The following is a 22,884-nucleotide window of genomic DNA, read 5'->3' on the forward strand; positions in this document are numbered from 1 at the left end:
TCTTGGACCCTGAGGCTCGTTTACGCGAAGCGCGGTCAGAGCGTACAGATTATAAATATTTATCCCGAGATTCTTTTTCGCAAGCTTCGTCCTTCCGATCGAGAGATACCCTCGCATTAGCGAGCGTGATAAGTTGCATGTCCAGTTGCTGCAAAGCGCATCCTCCTCGGCGCCGTGCCGAAGCGAACGAGACTGGACGGCGAGCACGGAACGCGCAGCTGGTCGCTGCCCCCTTCGAAAGAAAATCTTATGAATGAGCGGGTTCCCCATTCACTTTTAACCGGGGAACAGCCGTAACGAGCAGCGCGGTGTTTCGAAGTCGCTATGCTCGCGTAGCACGCGGTTGATCCATCGCACAATGCCGAGACGCAACGATTCCTCCGATGCGGTTTGATAGACCGGCAGTAGCATTGCGTTTTGCCGACCTTGCGATTTCAGTTTTGCACAACGCGTGAAACAGTGATACCGTTTGTTGCACGAACGCGCGAGAACTTGTAAAATAAAGCGTTTTCCGTTTGAATTAATTTTTCTCCAACAATTCTGCATTAAAATATAAAATTAAAAAAAATAAAATAAAATAAAAATAAAAAATTAAAATTAGCGAGAGATAAATTATAAGGGTTAGAATTCTCGTACGTCGCGCGAGGTATTTCTCTTACGCAAACGTTACAAAAATGACGCCAATGTGCAAGGTGCGATATCTGACGTATGCGAGATCGATAAGGATCGAGAGAAAGTTCAATGCCGTTCAATAGTAATACGCGACACGCGGGCATCTCATCGTGCTTATTATGCCCCACGCCTGCATTTATTACTTATTGTCGGATGAGAGTATCTCGTTGAGCATCGCGCGCACAGTTCGAGTTACTATCTCACGCGACAAAACGCTTTGTCTCCGTCCACTTATCTCGATCGTCTTCGCCTGCAGGAGTGTATACGTACGCCTCCAGCGAGTAATTGCGTCGGCAATTCAATCGCCGCGAAATTATCGCGCCATTACTCGCGCGAGCCGTCCCGCCGGCGAGTACACTCGTCAACCGCGATCTAATTCGTGTAACGTCGATGACTTTTTCAAATTCCCGTCATTATCCTGTTCCGTTTCTTCCATGCAATTTTGCTAAACTCGCCTCGATACGTAATTGATAAAATTACGTGCAAAAATCAATTGCAACGAAGAAAGAACCGACGAAAAAAAAAAAAAGAAAAAAAAGGTTGCTCTTCTTGGAAATGAAAAATCGCTTTCTTCAGGAAAGATAATTAATTTTTAAAGCTATGCGTTGTTCAACAAATTACTCAATCTCTTTCACTTCCTCGGTAGTGTATATCACGTGAAATTATTTACCGTTAATGAGCACGATTTGTAATTCTGATTACGTCTTCCAATTAAGTTACTCTAATGCAACATTTCCTTACAATAGCTAAAACAATGTGACTTTCTATGTAAGAACTATTCTAATGAATGACGAGGTAAACGCAACGCGAGGAGCATCGTGGGAATAGTACAAAATTCCGATTACTTATAATTAATCATTGTTCACCTATTGCGAATAATTAGTTATATTACGGTACTGCAACCGCAATTACTCATAATTGATTAAATAATTACGGAGCAGGGTCTTCTTGCAATCGCTCGGACAATGCAACTTTCTCCACAAAAGCAACTCTAACGAGTGATTAAGTAGCCAGAATAGGAAGGTATAATGGCATAAAATTGTGTAAAATAAGTCTTTAATTAATTCCTATTAGGGATCTTTTGGGAGATCAACATATCACATCATATTATGTGGCACTGTACCGTAATGCACGACATATTACGCGTAATTATTTATAAAAATATAGTCGCATTATTATATATGTATATGTATATGTATATACATATAATTATTTTACACGGCAAATGTGTGCGCGATGATTATGAACGAATATAATTTTATGATGATTCCGCGCGTATAATTGCAATGCTTCCCAGAGAATTTATCTCGCGCGTTCTTCACTGCTCGAGATTATCTGCTTGCACGATTATCATCTCGAATATCCATTTCAAGTCAAAGTCTAACATTAACATATCGCGTGCCGTGTTTCCTTATCAGTGTCGTCGGATAAGGGAACTCACCAATGAGTCATCTTTGCGATGCAACAGATGCATCAGTTATTTATATCTCGCATTACTGGGTACTCGAGATGCTCCATTTTCTCATTTAAATGGCCTAACTACCTAATTACAGGGTGTGTCGCGAGAAATTTTATGCAGATGATTCTAGTTACGACGCCGGTATTTATATAATCGATTCCTCTGCAGATACGCATAAACGTTTTATTTCATTAACGCGTAACGTCACAAGACGAGATGCGCCAAGGATACATTTTCTCCGTAAGAATTTTTCAAGCATAAAAATTTACGTATCAGGCAAAGTCAAAATTTCACCGGTAAATATGTAAACGTACAAAGGATCCCTCTTTCTTAAATATTCGGAATTTAATTTTTCTTTACATTTTTTTATTCTATCGAAGCGTTTGATAAATTTGATAACGCGCATAAATATATATATATATATATATATATATATATATATATATATATATACATATATAATACAGATATTTAATTAAAATAAAAATTAAATATAATATTTTTATACGAGCATAATCGCTATAAATGATATGATAGATAGTCCTATCTCATAATAAATCTTTTAGCGGTAAAGGAAACGATTCGGAATGCGCCGATCGCAAATCCACCTGCTTATTAATTCAACTCGAGCGTTTCGCCTTCAACGTCAATCGACATGACGTCCCTCGATTTCCTCCGATCGCTCAATACCTGTCGCGTTCTCAATAGACATTACGGTAAAAGCAGAGTCGTAATAACGCGTACGTGGTACGATTTGCAAAAATCTGTATCGGAGACGATTCCAAGTACTCACCGATGCCTCGCTTCTCCCCGGGAAGGCGGGGAAGTCTCTCCCAAATCACCACCACCGAATCACCACAAGCGCGGCGAGTCCCGATCGCGCGCGCACCGATCAGCTCACGGCAGCGCGGCGAGTCCTTTATTCATCGAGCGGAAAATCGAATGTCCGTTAACGCCGACGACATACGACGATCGGGATCTCTGGTCCCGCGGCGGAGGGGGGTTGCCAAATATGCCAAAAGATCGGAATGGATCACGGAACCATGCGGACCTTGCGAAATTAGCCCTCTCTCGCGTCTTTTCTCTCCCTGCGGAATGTTTCTCGCCAAGTCTCGTTATTTCGCCGGGCTGCTCGTCGATCAGATGATTCAAAACGCGATGCCGTCACGGTAAGTCTCGCGGAGTGCTCGCGCGAACCCCATGCTCGCACTCGTCGCGTCCCAGTCAGAGACTGAGGCGCCTAGAGACAGGCCGCCCGTATAAATGCGCCGCAGTGCAAAGCGGTCGAAGTGCCGCGGGTGGAAAAAGGAAGAGTCGCTCCGCCACCGCGGCGCCCCACGAGGTGTCACTACGGGTTGGAGAACACGCGCCTCCGTTGACTCTACGCCTATCGTAAATGTAAACATTAGCCCACGCGTTGCCGGAACGAAATAAGTCAACGTCATCTGTCTCGAGTAAAATGCGCGAGGATTTTTTTTTCCTTTATCTTTCTTGTAAAATTGACATTTTGCGGGAACGTAGAAAATTTAATTATAAATATTTTATTATCTTCTTTGAGACCCTGACGGAATTTTTTTTCTTTTTGCAATCTTTTTAATTGTAATGACAAGTGTTTTTTCCTTTTTTTTTTTTTTCGAAGTTTATTCTTATTTTTTATGCCGCGGCGTTGATTATCGATCAAACATTTCGTTCTTACGTAGCCGTCGATAAGCGGCGTTTGTCGAATGCCGTCAGAACAATCTAATCGACTTGGGGTAACATGATATTTTGTATATTTTTGCGATTAATTTGTGTCTTGGAAAAATTATTGTGCAAGATAACACATGATGAAATTTTCTATGCGAAAATAATCAAGATTTTATTATTTAAGTAACAAATAAATTGCGATAAATATAATAATATTCAAGTAAAAACAATATCGACTAAAAAACTAATTAACTTAATTAATTAACAGAATATAAATATTTTTTTTAACCGCGTGTATTTATCTTGAAAAGTATTAACTCGTTAGTTTTTAATTTAATATACCAGATACATATCTTATTTTTCACATATAAAATATTTATTTTATATTATACATATTTAAATAAAATTGTTTCTCTGGGGCTTCTTGTATACATAATTACACGTCAACTTCCCACTCGATCAGCAGATGTGATTGCATGGGAAGGGAGGCATTAATGACGAATTGCTATGGTAACCCATGTGTAAAACTTTGTCGGATACCGCAAGCGCAAACTGCGGCGAGCGCTTTAGTAAATGCAGCGCGTCTATTAACTTGTAAGCTCTTAAGTTAAATTTATTACGGCAATTAACTTTATTATAATAATAAGCGACAATAAGTTTCCACTTCCAGCGAAAAATAACGCGGCTGTATGTGTGTGGGTGTGTGTGCGTGCGCGTACAATGAACGGAATTATTCACGAGGTAGATAAGAGAGAAAAACGAATCCCGCCGTGTGGGAAAGTGCGCTCCGCTGAAAGCGCGAGATGCAGGAAATCCCTGTTGAAGCTAAAGCAGCAAGAGTACTTGATGGAAAAGAGTCTCGCCAGCTTGATGGAGAACATGAAACTGGCACCAGAAGTTCTACGACCCGTTTTGCATAATATGAGTGACATCTCGAAAAACAGGTAGCCAGCGAAAAACGAATCAGTCGATTTTAGATTGCGTTATGCATATTAAGTCCGCGCGCGCGGCATCGTTTCGCAGCTGGTTTAACTTGGTTACGTCTTTTAAAGGGGAATTTTTCTGGACAACACGAGAAAACCGTTGGAGGAAATTACTCGGGAATTGCAATTGGCACAATCAGTTACGAATTGTCGCGAGCGGATCGAAAAATTAGGTGAATCCTCGTATATCATTTACTACATTCACCGCTTATACTTTCTGCTTATACTCTGCTATAACGTTATTTTTATTTCTGTTCCCGATTTCACTTGCGCGAGTTACTCTCGTAATTTTGTCTAAAACTTTTCGAACACGTCGCAGCGTTGATGTTGTTTGCAATTTATTAGAAAGATAATTAAGTTTCCAAGTCAAGCGCATTTTACAATCGTGATTATAAGTTTTAAATAAAATATGAACTTTATTTAGACATAAATACATATAAGCAACGACTTCTAAGATTGTCGCAAAAAATTCGGGACCTTCAAGAATCCTGCCAGTTGCAAACTACAACTTTATCGCAGGAGCAAACTGCTCTCGAATCTGAATTACGTGAATTTGAATCGAATTTACATAAGTATGAGAATGCAACCGGTAGTATCGGCAAACCGATGTCCAGCGCGTCTTCTAAAGAAAAGAAAAAGTGCCATGATTATAAGGAGATCGAGGACTTCCACGAGTTAATTGCTAAAACAGGTACCAAACAGATTTGCATTTCCTCCTGCGTTAATAATTTAAGTACGCAATTACGCAAAATATAATTTATAACTGTTGCGTGTTACTCTATAACACGTAATATATTTGCGTTAAATATCATCTAATGAAATGTTTAGATTAATCCAATCAATTCCTTTTTAAAATTGCACTCATTTATAAACACCCTGAAAATATTTGCTTTACTAAACTTTTGTTATACGTATATTCCATTCCATCAGTCGCGCCTATGTGGAATGTTTATACATTCCGTAATAATAAGGAGACGAAAAGATCGATATGTAAAGCATATTAAAAACCGCGTTACAGGCCGTACTGATAACTGGAGCGACGAGGATCACTTGTTGTTTCTGAAAATACGGAAGAAGTGCGGTAACATTCCTGCCTTAGTGGCTGCCATTCGAGTTAAATGTCCAGATCTGACAGCAGAGACTATAGTGAATCACGAGGCTTGGTACAAGGTTTATTTGAGATTACGTGAAAAGCAACGATCAAGCGTTAAAGAGTGGCGGAGAGAAAAAGAAATGGAGAAAATAAAGATAATAAATCGCGAGGATGAAGTTAGGACCGAGGCTTTAGAGAAAATCCCGCGAGAAAGTAGAAACTCTAATAGTACAGAAGATCTTTCGATTTCCGTTATGGATAAATGCAAAAAAAGAATAACGAAGACTGACAATTCAATTGACATTAATAGTAAAAAAAAAGAATTAATAAGACAATGGAAAATGGAAAGAGAGAATAAACGTTTGAAAGACGAGGAGCAATTGAGAATTTTGACGGAATCGAAGTTTGCCGCGCAAGAAAAACGTAAAAGAGAAAGGTTGGAAAGACTTCGGGAAGTTTTGGCGGAGCGTCGCGAGAAAAAATTGATTGAAGTTTCTTCCGAAGATTTAAAAGACGATTTAAAAACGAGACCAAAGTACAATCCGATGTTGATTAAGGCTTTCAGGTAGTTTTTAAACCTGTACGAAAAAATAAAAAGTAAAATAACGGGGAAAATATGTTGGGTTAATTTCTATTTGTAATTTATTTTATAATTTTTATTTATAAAACTTAATATTTTCATAAGTAATAAAGTAGATTAAATTTAATATAAATACTTGTGCCAAATCTTAGGAGTAATTAAAAAATTATTTCAAATAATACAGGAAACAAGATGCAGAATACACAAAAAGAAAAAAAAATTTAATAACCCTACGGAGATCGGCTAAAAATCAAACGGTAAAGATTGTAAGATCGCAAATCGTAAAGAAACCTGATCACTCGACTTTATTAAATTCGACTACAGTATGGAGAGAAAAATGTAGAAGTAATGATTCTGACACGAGAGAGCCGAAAAAACTACAATACATTAAAGACGTTCCCCGCTTGTACGTTTTTTAAAAAACAGAAATATTAATTTTTATATGTCTAACTTCTTTCTGTATATTTTATTTTCTTTTTAGATACGTTCACTGGAGAAATGAGGAATCGTCGGAGATCAAGGATGCTTTGACGTTTTCTTAAAATCATAGATTTTTCAATTCTTTTCAGTGAAAGTATATTTACAATTTAATGAAAAAGGTAATTAAAAAATACACAAAATATAGATATATACTTAAGTTTATTTGTTTCTGTTTTTTTATTCTTTTTTTTTTTTTTTTTTTTACAAACGTACCTTTTTGTTTCCTTCAGACGATGAACATAATAAGTTATGAGTAAACGAGTGTTGAATTTATCCAGGAGAGTATCATCGTACGGCTTTATAAATATATTATAAATCTTAGTTCTCTCTTTGTATTATTTCTATTATCTTTATTTTATTTTCTGAAGTAAAAAGGAATAAAAAAAATACGGAAGAAGCCCACACAACATCTTAGATAACTTCAACCCTCGACAGTTTTTGTTTTACTCAAATTTATGTATATATATTTATATATAATATACTTTCTATTAATCTTTCTCTGTTCGTCAATTCGAAATATTCTTTTGTTTAGATTATCAAATACAAAAACCTATAGATGCGATACAATATATAATATAATGCTATAATACAAAAAAAGCGTCTCGTATCGCGCCGAATATGATACGTCGACGATAATCCGATAGTTCGCTTAAGATACTTTAAAAGTTCTTTTTAATAATTATTACTATTTATTAATTACTAATATTAGTTTACATTATGCGATTTAATCCTACACGGCGCGATACAGCGACACCTCTCACTCTTTAAGAACGCGCGCAAAGATTTTAAGATACATGTATTCTCTTTTTATTTATCGCTTTTAAACAATATTCATATTTATATTCTTACTTTTATTTATATATATATATATAATATTATAATTAAATAATATTATAATTCTATATATATAATTGTTTAGAATTTATAATGCGTACTTAGGAGTTTTCTTACAACGAACGATAAACCATGTTCTAACATATCTTCTACTTCATTCGGTCTTTCGAGTGATATACAACGCCACTGCTGCCGCGATTTCTTTTTTATCATTAATCTCTGTCCAAAATCCTAAGAATAAATATGTACATGTGTAACCATTTGTACAGGAAAGCCTCCTTTTAGTCCCCCGTAACGTATCACTAACATTTATTTCCGCAGTCAACAGTAAAGTCCGCGTGTATTGCGCTCTTATCAGTCTCGTCTTGACAAATTGATTTTTGTCTCTAATTTTTGCTCTATCAACGATAAATCCCTTCAAACAACGGTTCGTTTCGTAACACACTCCTTTCCTTTTCAGACAAAACTTCTTTTCTCGAGTATGAAAATTGACTAGACGATTATCGAGAAAAATATGCGCGCATCTCTTTAAACACTTCGAAGAACGTCTCGCGGCAAAACTTTAAAATAATCGCGAATCCTGTAATGATAAAGCAAAAATTCGTAAAATTCTTTGATTAATAAGAGAAATGAAGTGTTTAAACTGATTCAATCGCATTTACAGGCAATGCTAGATAAAAACGATCGATAAAAGAAAGAGAGATTTTTGAGAGGGTTTTGGAGAACGCATGAGTTATTGATAAATTTTATTAGAATCTTTACATTCGTGAATTATTTACAGATATAATTGCATATGTATATATATATATTTATATATGTATAAACGTAGCTATTATTACAGTTTCGAAAAGAAAGACTTCCTCGAAATTTTCGTGACAATACTGAAGAGGCTGACTTCGGAGAGAACTGCTGCAAAGCCGCGTGAGAGCGCATCACTTTTATATTTTATAAGTTTCGGCTTTTCTAACGTTCTCTGAGAAGAGAACGCTCCAATCAATTATAAAAAACATACGGTAGAAAAATGGTATAAAAGAAGCACTAGTCTTCAACCGATGTCGCGACAGTAGTGGACCAATATATTCATTTCTATTCGTCTTTAGCGTGTAGTATGCAGCTCGGTTCAAAGTGCGATATTATTAGATTGTAAGAAATATTTCTGCAGTATTTTTACCGTATCATCGAATACGTATTATCAAATTATAAGATACTGAAAAATTGAATTTTTTCTCTCTTAAAACTTGTTCACATTGTCCAAACATAAAACGATTAAATGAATATCTAATTTATAAATTATTCTTCTCAAGGTGTATTCCGAAAAAGAACTGCACGCGTGTGTCGGAAAAATAAGTTCTTGCTTAAACTCTAGCATTGCACGCTTCGAGGACGGTACAAATGCGAAAATAAAACACCATCGTGTGACGTGTAATATAGAAATAAATGAAATTTTCATTATAGTTTTAAATAATCACAGTGTTTAAATGTAATATTCAATTGTAATAATTAATTGTTATGTAAGGAAAAATGTTAATATTCTAACGGCGTGACAAAGTTAAAATTATAACATTTTTCGCAAAGATATACTACAATAACAATTGTGAATATTACTGTAAATATAAAGATATTTTTGCACAACTTAATACACCCGACAAATCAATATCGCATCAGTTAAGAAAATAAGACGCTTAAATTATTTTGTGCACATATTACCGACCACGTTGCAGTTACAAAAAGGAAATCTAATTCCTCCGCAATCAAGCCTCTCGCGCTGAAATCTAGTAACTCATTCGCCAATTGATAAATAATATTAATGAGATATACATATACCGAGATAAAGCGAATCAAATCATATAAAACTATATATTTGATACATTATAAAACTAATAAATTAATAATTAATAGTAGTATTTTGGAGAGACCACAAGATAGAATACAAATTTTCGGAGTTTATTCACCACCGAAAGATTTTATTGCGATTTCGCAACCCCTTGCGACAAGAAAAGCTAATAAGAAAAATGCGAATGATTATAAAAAGCGATGAAAGTCACTTGCGTCAAATTAAATTTTCAATTCTCTGACGTCGAGAAAAAAAAAAAACTTATTCAGAATCAATTTTGTGCGACGTTTGCGCTTGTTGCGTGAAACAACGCGCAATGATTATTATACAATTACGATTCGCGTTTTGCCTTTTCCAGGATCCGACGGTCGTTCGTAAAAATCTGGTGTTATGCAGTCTTCTATATAATATTTAGCATCTTGAATTTCTATCAAAAAATGAGACAGGTCATTTTTTGGTTACTAAGAAAATTTAATACACTTAACCGAATTTTTCATTAATATCTAAACATCAGAAACGCACGTGGTCCAAATTCACTACATTCTGCAAGTAAACATGTTTTTTTTTTCCACCGTGACACATTTATCAAAGTATTTCTCACCTTAAGAAATATTAATCTACAGAAATCAAATAACTGTGTTCAATTTTTATGTTTAAATAAATTTTGAAAAATATTCCAAGATAATTAATTTGAAAATCCAAGTCATGAGAGAACAAAGTTTTCTCTTGAAATTGGAACTTTTACGTGCGCTTCTAAGGTCAACACGCATCCTTAATACTAAACGAATGAATTCATACAAGTTTTGCTGCCAGATTTATTGACGTGATAGACGGGTGTACATCTGGGCCTCGATAAAGCGCGAGTTTAATCGTAAATCAAGAATAAACGATATGAGAGAACGTGTCTAAATCTTAAGTTCATCAATAAAGTTATCAAATCCGCAATGTGAAAATTTGCGCATAGTTCCACGTAATAGAATAAATGCATCGTGTCGCTTTTATCAGATAAACTCTTCGAAAAAAAAAAAAAAAAAAAAGAAACCCTCACCGTAAAAGAATATTTTCTCCACGGAATAAGTTTGCACAAATCGCATCTGACAGAACTGTTATACATTACATGTAAAATCAAACGCTATAAATTAGTTTTCTATTTTTAAGAAAACTCATGAGTCACATAAAACTGAATGGATTCGCAAATGCAAGTGACGATTTAATAATTTTCTTTTACAATTCGTTTTCCTCATAGGAAATAAAGGTGTTCATTAAAAATCAATGTCTATTAATATATTATAAAAAATTGTCTCATTTCGAATATTCGAAAAACGGAGAGCAAGTAAAAAAAAAAAATAAATACATAAAAAAAATTAATAAAAAAATATGATTAGCATTTTTTGAATGCATATTAAAATCCATTCAATTTTTTTGTGCATTGTGAAAAAATATGAAGGCTCTGTGTAATCGTTAATTACCGCGGGACACGAATCATTTTGCTAGCAAATTTCTCGAAGCATTTACTACAAGTAAAAATAAAAACTTTCGGAATAAGAACGGAAATGTCCATTTAATCAAATCGTCATTACTGTCGTCTTCGTTTCCAAGCCGAAAAGATGCACGTGTTCTTTTAATTAATAATTACTTTCAATATTAATATTGCATACAATCGGACGTCGCGATAAATAAAATACAGTGAATAGATAGAGTATATCTAAACAACATTTAAAGTTGATTTAATCGAACAATACGGAAAGAATCATCAGTCTATTAAAAAAATTGCACACTGCAATAAAAAAAAAAATTATTTAATAATTTTACGATTCTTAAAATCGTAGCTGCTTTCAAACGGCTATTAATGACATTTCTAGGTACAACGTTTCTAAGTACAATGAAAAATAAGATATTTCTTTTGCTCACGTTATAATAAATCAATATTAGGATATTAACAGCAACAGGTGTTATATATTATAGCAATGGAAACGAAGACAAGAGCAAAGGCTGCGATCCTAAAACTATATTGATAGAAACTATGAAAAATAACGATTGCGAAATTTTTTTTTACCGCATTTAGATTATACATTGCTTCCTACAAATTTCTCAAATATGTTTCAGCATATTTTTTACAAACATTTATAAAAATTATTATTAAAGTTTTCTTTCACTTTATATTAAAAAAAATATAACTAAAATTTTAGAATCGCACCCTTCGAATAGTTTGTATTACATTATAAATTTTTCCTGTCATTTTACACCAATAGATCCCGCTTTTCGCTTTCGTCGAGAAAGTACTCCATATACACACACTATCGTTTATCTCTATAAGCTTGTAGTAAAAAAAAAAAACGAAAAAATTTGTTCTTTTCTTTTTTCTTTCTTTTCTCGTTTTTGTCATTTCGTACATGAAGAACTAATGAGTGAATGAAGCAAACTATATTAAGACAACATGAATTCTGAATAAATACTTAATATTATAACGAAATTTTAAGTATTCTTCGTAAATGTTACCGTTATATAGTTTGTAAGAAAATAAGATACTTTACTTGAAGATTTTTATGTACAGATATTACAAACAACGTTTCGTAATGCATAGGCAATGCGTCCTGCTCTACTCTATTATTATACATACTGCAGAGGAGGATTTATGCAAATCCGTTCTACATCTTAGTTCGATTCGTGTCGTTTGCCAAAATTTCTGAGAACCTTCAATACTTTGTATCATCCATTAAAAACATATGATTACCGCTTATATCGATAATACTGACCTAATCTCTCCAGATATGTTCAAAGATTAAATCACAAAATTTTATGTAATTTATTAGTTTATTTAGTTTTTTTTTTGTTGCTAAAATAATTTTATATTAAATTTAAAAAAATATCTTTCAAAATTTACGTATGTGTATGTAATGAATATATCATATAACTAAATATTTAATATAATAGCTTTAATAAGAGATAATAGTACGCATGACTATTGAATTTGAAGCATTTTTAAACCAATTTCGCTAAAATTAATTCTTTGCTCTATTACCATTAATTTCTATTCAATTATTTAACTATACATTCAAGTTGATTTTTCCTGTTACATTAATTTTCTTGTACTGTCAAACATCTTAATATAAATGTCACATTAATCATTACGAGAATATTCCTTATACACCATATATTTTAACTATCACACTTTAAAATCAATTTTAAATATTCTTTTATTAATTCTCGAAATAAATGCACCTAAGTTTTAATAAGTTAGCATTATCGAAATAAGCAGTGTCTATTTTGCTCAAATACATTCTTAAAAGAAAAGAAGAAAAAGCATCAATCATTTAAACCGGTATTATTTAAACTTTATATAGTTTCTTGTAAGTTTTCCTTTTCTTGTTAATTTCTTCATGCGTAAAAAGTAAATAATTATTATGTGACATTATTTACAAGCGAATTTTGTTCGAATATAATTTATTGTACTTAGTTTCTCTCGGAGAACTTGGTTCGTAGTATCTTTATGGATTTTTTTACAACTCTCAACAAATTTTTTGCGTTTATTCGATAAAATCGAGCAATCACCAGAAGCTTGTCTGCATGTCGAAATTGACCGTATTGAAAGCGTATTTAGCCAAGAAATAAAAGAATATTAGAACGAACCATGTTCCCGAGCCGCACGAAATATTTAACGAGCCGATCTCGCTAACGGCATGACGGATCGATAAACCTCACAGACGCCCGCCGTTCGGCCAACAATACACTAATTTTAATTCAACGTTCGATCGCATTTAAAAATCTCTGGCTATCGTTTCTATTGAAGATCTCTTTCTCTCGCTCGCATACATTCTTACATAGCAATTACGGTCTCTATGCATTTTACTGACGGAACGGCAATTTGAGATGAACCGTTTTTAAAGTCGTAGCACAACTTCGAGGTTCAGGGAAAGAATTGTTTTAAGAGAAAGGGGTAATCGCGCCACAATAGCGTCCAAGTTTTGGCTACGTGAAACAAGAGTTATTTTAGCCGACAGATCACACGTACACATCATCGTGAACATTTGTATTTAACATAGGACGAGAAGTACTACTGTACTCACACTAAAAAGTCAGGGTCACTGTAGTCTTCGCCACTGTCACTGCTGTCGGAAATTCTTCTCCTCTTCTTTTTTTTATGTTTCCTCACTGACTTGTCCGTCTTGTGTGCGCGGTGTTTCCTATGCGACTCCCTCGCGTCTGGATGGGCGTGTATCGTCAATTTCGGCACCCGTGGTGTCGTCGTTGGTACCGCTGCGCCTGTCGTCGTCGTCGTCGTTGTCGTCGCCGCCGCCGCCGCTGCTGGCATAGCCGGCAGCGAGTTCATCGAATTGTTTGGGTGGTCCGTGGGAGCAGTCAGATTCGATTGCGACGGTAACTGATATTGCTGTTGACCAGCCGCAATTGCCAAGGTTGCATTTCCCGCGACGGTACCATCGGCTATTGTTCTAGCGTCATTAGCCTCGGTATGCGGCGGTATCCTCGCTGCTTGTTGATTCTCCGCACTGTGCTTTCCACCGCCGCTGGTATCGGCGGCATCGTTGCCACCATCGTCGTCTGGTTCTTCAGGATCAAATTTAAGCATTAGCTGCTTGAAATCCAGAAACTCTTTGACGAGTTTCTTCCTGCCGCTTGTGTCCAGCTCTTCGTTAACGTTCGCTACGCCTTCTCGCAGCCTCTGCAACGTAGCTTTTGGCTCAAAAAGCAAATTATTTTTACGATTTACCGCCTTTTCATAGACCTTAGCCGCTTCCGACGGTGAATATTGACCTATTTTTGCATCAGAAAAACCATAAAGAGCTTTGAGATGTTGTCTGAGTGTTAGTAGAAGTAAAAAGCCTTGACTGGCGGTAATATACTCCCTGAGCAAAGTAGTATCGCCTGGTAATCTTGCCAGAATAGCTTCTTCATCTTCTTCATCGTCTTCTTCATCCTCCAAAGTCAATATTTGATCGGATTTTGGTCGATTATCTGGAGTTATCGTTTGACTTATTGAGTGACTTATCGTCTGGTCCATAGGCTGTTCCATTGGCTGTCCCATCGCCTGCCCTACCAGGTGTCCTACTGACTGCGTTGTTAGCTGTCCTATCGGCTGTGCTGTTAATTGTTCTATCGGGTGTCTTATCGCGTGAGGTATCGATTGTCCTGATGTATGCCTAGACTGTCCCTCTTTAGGTATTAAAGCCTCTTTAAAAGATTGTAACAGATTCGTTCCAGACATAGAAATAATGATATCAATGTGATGAATAATAAAAAGTGGTTCATCCTGCACTTGATATGTAAAGTAAGCGAGATTGTCCGCCAAGTATAGCATCTGCGACAGACTAGTTTTGGCTGCCTCGTCAAAGTGTTTGAGAAAAGATAATACAATAGCTCGCCTCTGCTGTTTCGTATTGCGTAAGATTGTGTAGAGGAAACCGTTAAGCGCGCCTGGAAACTCGCCTTCTTTTATTCGCATACCTCTTACCGTGATATCATTTTGTAAGATTTTTTGCAGCCGATAGCTCAATTTAATACCAAACTGCGATTTCATGTGAATAAAGCCCGGATATTTTTTTTCAATATCTTGTAATTGTTTATCCGCGCTGTGGCTTACGACTTTCTCGCAGTCGGTGCTCATACAGATCAGATAGGGCACTATCTGGACGGGATGTACTAAACCTTGCGCCAGGATCAACTGAATAACTTTGAGAGCCGCATGTCGAACACTTACGTTAGCATGCAGGAAGGATTCGAGAATCTCTTTGATGTAAAGCTGAATAACAGTACTCGCCATGCCCGATGACACATCTCCCATTTCTTTCAAATTCTCCTGCTTCGACAGCTTGGCCCATTCCATATCCTGCTTGATCATTCTCTTCTCCTCTTCTTGTAGATATACTTCAATGTTATTAAGCACTTGAATTCTCATTTGAACCAATGCGTATTCCGATGTAAGTAAATGATGATAAAGTTCTTTCAATTCCGGTAGCATCATAAACTCGTAATGTCGAATGCAAAGAGAGCCAATCGCTGACAACGTAAAATGTCGAATGTCTTCGTTATCTAAGTGTACTAAATAACTAAGTGTTTCGAAAACTTGATCTTTGATGTTGTCCGCTAGGCCTTCTATCACTTCTGGATCCGTAAAATCAAAATGACGTAGCAATAAGCCGACTGTGAAAAGCGCACGTCGGAAAAACGGTCTGTATTTTATTAACATAGGATTCGTTGGATCTTTTTCGTAAAATGATTTGTACTCTGTTAAATGTCCATAATATTTCTTGAAGCAGTCTCGTATCAGTTTGTAGTTTCGTGTGACATTATTAACTACAGAGCCTAAACACGATAAACAGCTCGCGACGACCGATCTATCGTGCTGCAAAATTAATTTCACGGAATCTTCCTCTAGTTGTGCTAAAAAAGTTTCACTGGGATGTTCCATCAGAGGCACCACTAATTCGAGCGTATGTGCAACGCTACTTATTATCTGATAATCGCCCTGTGTTTGACATTTTAAACTCAGATAAGGTTGTAAAGTACTAGCGTGATTTACGAGCAATCGTGGCCGAATTTTTGCAAATAAGTAAAGAGTTGTCAAACACGCGACTAATCTCTGTGACGCGCCTTTCTTTTCTAATTTTTCCGGATGTAAATTCGTTTCTTCCAGCCGTAATACATTCTGAATTAAGCAGTCTACAATTTGCTTGCATGCTGTCAATAAAGCCCGGGGTGGCTCAGTTTGCATTTTTGTGCTGTCATCCTTATCTTCTTTCGGCTTGAATAAACTTACTAAAAGCTGCTCAAACCACTCGAGTCCCATATCCTTGCTAGCTGCTACAACGTCGGTAATATTCATTACTTTTTTTAACAGCGAATCTGAATCAAGAGTAGGACGCTCTCTTACTGGAGTAAACCACATATTTTGAAAAACTTCCATTACGAGCTTTCGAATTCCCTCTTCATCGTTTACTCTTCTTATCATTTTCACGCATATTTCTGGAATTTTAGGGAAGTCCGGACACTCCATGCAGATGTCTTTAAGAATCTTGATGACACGTTTTCGAACGCTCACACCAGTATCTAAAATTCTCGCCGATAACATATCGTAATATTTATCAATCAATTCGGGTCTACTCAATACAAATTTTCCTACCAAGTCAACCGCTGCTTCCCGTACTGACGTTGAGTGATCAAGGAACGAATGTTTCACACCTAATTGCATGTCCACCCTCGCCAGCACGCTCGGATCAGCTTCGACGATCATTGTGAGACATTTCATTGCCTTGGTTCTAATAGCAATCGACGATTCTGTTAGCACGTGAAGAATCTGCTTCAAATATCTATCGAAACTTTGCGAGAACGGCCTCTTGGACGCGAGGTATTGCGAAATTAATTCCGCGGAATTATAGTCAATGTATGTTTGTAGAATGTCTGGTTTCGTTCCTGTGCTGCAAGGTCTTATTCTGCTGATAATATATTTCTTTTTTTCTTCTATAATTCGATAAGCTTCCGAATTCTTCTGCTCGTTGTTATCGTTCTCATCAGGATCTTGTTCGTCACACTCAGACTCGGTATCTTGATCGCTGCTATGATGCCGATTTTTTTTCTTCGACCGTTTCTTGTGCATCTTTTTGCTCGGGCTATTTTTCGGCTGACCCACTCGAGATTTTTCCATTGCGCAATCTCGATACCATTGAGCTAGATAAAAATGACGTGCATATCCGAGAGCATGATCTTTTGTTCCGCTGACAGCCAGGTAATCCAAAAGTACTTTCTGCAAGAATACAATTCTTTCTTCGTCCTCGCTTAATCCTACAATTTCTTTGTCTTTTATGAGCTCGTAATCGGAATCTTTTTGCTGCTCGAGTTTGATATCTCGTATAATTTGATCGATGGTCGACAATTTGCACTGCGAATTAACCGCATCTTTGCGTAATCTGGCCGCTACAACGCCAAGATAATCGATGGAAGCTACTCGAAGTGACATATCAGAGCTCTTATTAGAAAAATGTCCCACTAATAGATTTCCGAGAAGACTCAGTAACAATTCAGCGGCGGGCCACTCGGGTTTATTAACTGTCGCCAATAAATCTTGTACAAAATTCTCAAATAATGGCCTATAATCGATTTCTTCGCCCTTACTGCCGCATTTATTAAGAAATACCGTTAAAAAATTCCCGGCGATTCTGGTGGCGGTCTCGTATTTATTGATGATAAAAACATCAGCGTCTACATGAGTGAGCTGCTTCTTTTCTTCGTCCTCTTTCGATTTACTAGAATCCGAGAGCACAACTACGCATTGAATAAGCTGTAAGACCAATGCGGTTAACATTTGTATGTAATCCTCGGAATTGAGCCTGTATGTGCGTAGACTTCTTTTGCTGCTAGGTAGTCTCGCAATTGATGCCAAAATATCATCCAATAGTAGTCTTCTATGCTTTTCGTACTTTGTAAATATTACAGTAACAAGTTTTAATGCACTCAATTGAAGATCGCTCACAGATTCTACAAAAAACGGCGCAACGCCTAATGATGATGCATGTAATACGCTCGTGTCCGTTAAAACCTGTATATTTAATAACTCAGCTAACAAACCTACTAATTCGTGCATCTTATTATAAACTTGCAGGATACTTTTTTCGCGAACTTCCTTCATATGTCCTCGCTTCTTGCGTCCGCTAGAATTAAAATTGTCAGTCTTATTTTTCGTATCTACTTTATATACGGGGTCGAAGGAAGGATAGATTGTGTTCTGTAGCTGAAACTTCATGAAGAGGATTATTCGATCAATTACATCTTCCAAGTAGACCGTTTTCGGCATATTGCTAGAAGTCATAATATGCAGGGCAATCACCGATGCTTCCACAGCGCGCTGCACTCGTTCCATCGCTAATTGCATCCATAATCGTCCTTCGTCAACGTCATCATCCGGATCTACAAGCGGTGACACTCTCGCGCCGTCTCGTATATTCTTTTCCAAAATATTTAACAACCTCACCAATTTATCTGAAGGTATCGATTCCATGGCGCCTAAACTTTTGAGTTTAGCTGCTTCAATACAAAGATCATGCAACTGATACTTGGGAATAAGCATTTCCGGAAGTACTTCACCATCGTCTTCCAGATCTGCGTTTGCTGTAATATCTTCGGTATTTTCAAAAATCGTCTCTATAGTAGAATTAAATCGTTGGTATGTATTGGTCTCCATTAATTCTTCCACGCTCAATTTGGCTAATACAGGCACTAGCTTCTTCTCAATCTTGCGTATTTTTGGTTTCGTAGGCGAGTACGATGAATCTCGTTTATCATCCTCTTCTTCTTCGTCCGTTATCCTTTTCCGCCTACGGCCTTTATCCTCACTTTTCCGCCGCTCTGCTTTTTCTTTCTCACGTTGCACTTGCCGTTCTTTCGCGCGAGCTTTAAAGTATTTATTATTCTTGCCAATTTCTTCTTCGCTATCAGAATCAGTTTTTGACGCGTCGTCACGATTGGAAATATTAATTTTTGTTGCACGACTGGGCGATTTTTCTGCAAACGCCGCTAAACTTTTTTGCATAAGCGCTTGATCAGCCAAAGATAATCTGTTTAACATAACAATAGGCTCCTTCATCTTTTCTGTCCCGGAAAATTTCATACTCTTGTCTGAATTATTGTTCTGTTGATGTTGCACATTGGGCGCCATGCTAGCCGCAGCCGTATCTAAAACATTAACCATGTCAGTGGTATGTATATTCGGATAGGATGTGGTTTGAGTAGTCGGTAATAAATGTTGTATCGCATGATCAACACTTTGCTTTGAATCGATATTCTCCATCGGCAGATCGATATCAGAAAGACCAGCTACTGGATCGAGAAGAAATTGCTGATTTTCTTGTACTGCATTATCAATGTCTAACGATGGACCGCTTCCTAATGCATGTTGAACTTGTTGACTTATCATAGAATCATACAGATTCTGCTGCATACCCATCGTCGAATGTTGTTGCAGAGGCACATTACGCATTGGAGATGTCATGTGCATATTATGTTGTGGTGTCATACCAGCCATGTTATGCTGAGGCGTCATATTAGTGAGTGATGCTAACGATGGATTGGGAGAATTCATATGAGCCGGCGAGTACATGTTCGGTTGTAGATTTACATTCGATAGCGGATTCATACAGTTTGTGTCTTCCTGTATATGCTGGGGCGTTGTCATCGTTCTTGTTTGTTCGGTCATAACGTTACCTCTGGGCGACGGAGAAGGCACGGCAAAAGGAGACATTTGCGAGATGTCTGTATGATTCTGCGGAGTAATCGGCATCCGTGGATGCTGCGTATGAGCAATGCCACTGACCACCAGCGGTGGAAGTACAGACCTGGCTGCTGCAGTTTGAGCCGGACTACCTTGGGGCGTTTGCCTGGAGCCCGAAGAGCTCGAATAGGACGGCGAGAAACGACCATAACTCGCAGGTGATTGATTCGCGTGTAATATAGGCGCACCACCTTGCGCCCAGCTTCTTGGAGAATTATGCTGGGTTCTTCTGAATACGTCAGGGTTTATTTGCAAAATTGCCTTGAGTAGTTCTGGCGTATTTTGCTCGTTTTCCAGCGATTGCTCAGTATTCGCATAGTTATCTTTGAGTTCAATGTGTTCTGACGACGTTTGCGACAGTGACATTATCAACTGCGGTACGAGATTTTCATCACGAATGCTTAGTAGTATTTTAGCTTCTTCTGCTACTCGTGGATGAAACAGCAGCGATTTATTAGTTAGAGTCTGTGGCAGTGGAGTCGGTAGGGGCATTTCAGGTAACAAGTCTGTAAGACTCGCAATACCAGCGAGGGTAGTTATTGGCACACTCGGTACAACCCCATTCATTTTGAGTTTGATTCGTTCTGGCATTACAGCCTAAACAAAAAAAAAAGAAAATCAGTTCCAGTATTCCTAAGCTTCCTCCTTGCTTTGCAGAACAATATAATGTGCCGAACACTGCACAAACATGCTACAAGTACTTATTTACGATATGCAGTAAATGTAAATCAACTGAATATATCTAAATACACTGCTTCCACAAATGTTTAAATAAATCATTGTTAAAATTTTTTCACTACGCATTTCAAGACATACTGACACAAATAATTCACCGTTGAACCGCGTAGTCTCTAATCCTCTTCGTTGAGAACTAGCACTAAGGCAAATATCGGGAACTCAACAAAGTCTCTTTTAAGTTCCCATGTTGCAAGTGATTCAACCAAATTTTGATGAAGCCCGTGGATCCTCCAATAAACGATCCATGTTTAGCAGTTACCACTTTGTTGTCCTGTAAAAAAAATTTTATTTGTAATTTTTTTATTTTTAATTACATTACAGCTATAACAAATTTTTGTTAGTTAGGTATTTAATAAAAAAAAAAAAGTAGGAATAAATAAAAATTACATGCTAAAATAAAAATAATATGCAAACAAGAATATGTATAAAAATAAAAACATCTAACCTAAAATTAAACTACTTTGCAATATGTCATTTACATTCACAATTTAGTGACAATTTTCTTTTATCTGAGTATAAACATTAAATATAATTTTTAAAGCACCACAAGTGTTTTATACATATTCCATAAAAACAAGAATTATATTTCTTTTAATTAATTAATTTCATAAAAAATTTAATTTTTCTTATACCTTATACTATTGCTATTTCAAATTAAAATGTACAAAAAAAAAAAAAATTATTATTTAAGATAATAAAAGTCAACCTTACATTTATATAATTCATATATATAACATCAGTAGAATAGCCACAGGTTCTTAAATCATCACTTTGTCAGTATACTCAAAATACCAGCAAAAAAAAAAAAAGAATCCTGTAAAAATTAATTCCTTACATTTTCATAAAAATTTCCACACAAATTCGCATAAAATAACCAATCGTTATACAGAAAAGTAATGTAATCAGCTGACGCGCATGAAATCGGAATTTCAAGCATCATAGCAAAATCACACGTCGTATAATACGGCATGACATTCACATGTATACTACCTCTGCCACGAGTATATCGACGTTAACAATCCATTAAGCAGCACAGGGTTATATTCTTTTACCTCTGAATGAACGTCTACCATCCAACGTCGTTCATCACCGTACTCTCGAAGTAACCACGCGAGCAGCGTACAACAACACAGAGCGAGCGGTGGGGACACAGGGGGCGGTGAGGGGAGGGGAAGCACGAGATCCTCCTGCGGACGATGAACGTTGAACTCTGGTGAGCAAGCGAGAGAGAGAGAGATAGAAAAAGAATTAACGTCGCAGGACTACCCGCGCGGAATCACCGCGGGTCGCGTGGTCGCGTGGTGACGCGCGGCCGCGACAGTTCTGCTTCGCCCGCCTCCGCTTACCCGGGACTATTTACGTCGCCGTCCACTCCGTCCGCTTGTCCGCGGCTGGTTTTGGCGGGAGGCCGGGCGCCGTATCGGCGGCTCCGGCGTCGCTTGTGGCGTCGCCGGCGTACCCCGATCACGTCGTGGCGGCCGGCGGCAGGTCGCGGGGCACACCGCGGTCAGCACCTTCGTCCGGGGGATGCCCGCTAGATTGTCATCCGCGGGGGCCCCGCTCCGCAGTTTGGCCTACTTGGTTGTGGACGCGCTACCACGTCTCGGCCACGGCCGGACGCGGCTGCAACTCGTGATCACGACACTGCCGTCACACACGTCACGCGCAACACCGCATGAACATCACCCCGTCGCAGGCGCCGCGTCGCCGCGTAAAACCGTATTTATAGTGAGAATGCGAAGAAAACAGACACAAAGGCGTCCATTTTGCTCTGTCGCGAGCGAGCGGAAGTGGCGTAGTATTGGGATATCGCATCGGCCCGAGACGCAAGCTGTTACCGGCGCGAGGCGTTACGCGGCGTTGCGGCGGCTTGGACCGCGTTTGCATGTGCGGGCTGCGGAAACGAGCGGAGAAAGAGGCTGTTTGTGGCGGAAAGAAGCCATGCGCAAATTGGAAGGTAGTTGGTAAAGGTTTCTACGCAAGGTAGCACTTTGTGTGCAAGGATTCAACATAATATGACTTTTTTAGATATTATATTTGGTTTTATCAACAGCTCAAAATACCTTTCTCCGATTTATATTATATACTCGTTCTTATTCGCAACTATATTATTTCTAAGAGTCTGTAATTACGCTCAGCAGTCAAGTTGATAATTATTTGGTTAGAAATCTAAGCACAGTTAACCAGAATTGACGGAAACGTTGGGATGTCATTTATAATTTATAAAACGATGTAAAATAAAAAAA

The 22,884-nt window shown here is 37.4% G+C and overlaps 3 protein-coding genes across 6 annotated transcripts in view; 1 reads left to right on the forward strand and 2 right to left on the reverse strand.

Moving 5' to 3' along the window:
* The window catches only part of LOC139113435 (GAS2-like protein pickled eggs), a 52,849-nt gene extending 49,483 nt beyond the window's left edge, over positions 1-3,366 (reverse strand). The window contains exon 1 of the mRNA XM_070674619.1: positions 2,925-3,366. The gene's annotated coding sequence lies outside the window, so the exon portion shown is untranslated. The remainder of the gene's footprint in view (positions 1-2,924) is intronic.
* Positions 3,367-4,427: 1,061 nt separating this feature from the next.
* Positions 4,428-7,388, forward strand: LOC139113230 (coiled-coil domain-containing protein 112). Its single transcript, XM_070674211.1, has 6 exons — positions 4,428-4,761; positions 4,870-4,973; positions 5,225-5,491; positions 5,819-6,458; positions 6,658-6,879; positions 6,955-7,388. Exons 1-6 carry the CDS (start codon positions 4,538-4,540, stop codon positions 7,013-7,015), a joined length of 1,518 nt encoding a protein of 505 aa, XP_070530312.1. The 5' UTR covers positions 4,428-4,537; the 3' UTR covers positions 7,016-7,388.
* Positions 7,389-8,520: 1,132 nt separating this feature from the next.
* Positions 8,521-22,384, reverse strand: LOC139113219 (Nipped-B cohesin loading factor). Of its 4 annotated transcripts, none has more exons than XM_070674198.1 (4): positions 21,985-22,384; positions 21,691-21,848; positions 20,734-20,909; positions 8,521-20,497 (listed from the first exon to the last, which is right to left on the reverse strand). In XM_070674198.1, the coding sequence occupies exon 4, from the start codon at positions 20,489-20,491 to the stop codon at positions 13,685-13,687; it is 6,807 nt and encodes a 2,268-aa protein (XP_070530299.1). In that variant the 5' UTR covers positions 20,492-20,497; positions 20,734-20,909; positions 21,691-21,848; positions 21,985-22,384; the 3' UTR covers positions 8,521-13,684. The 4 variants fall into 4 exon arrangements, with proteins under 4 accessions (XP_070530299.1, XP_070530298.1, XP_070530297.1 ...); XM_070674197.1 differs by having other exon boundaries at positions 20,721-20,909; XM_070674196.1 differs by adding an exon at positions 21,350-21,452 and having other exon boundaries at positions 8,521-20,909.
* Between the last annotated feature and the right edge of the window lie 500 nt (positions 22,385-22,884).

This window comes from Cardiocondyla obscurior, linkage group LG02 (assembly GCF_019399895.1).
Source record: "Cardiocondyla obscurior isolate alpha-2009 linkage group LG02, Cobs3.1, whole genome shotgun sequence".
Lineage (NCBI taxonomy): Eukaryota > Metazoa > Arthropoda > Insecta > Hymenoptera > Formicidae > Cardiocondyla > Cardiocondyla obscurior.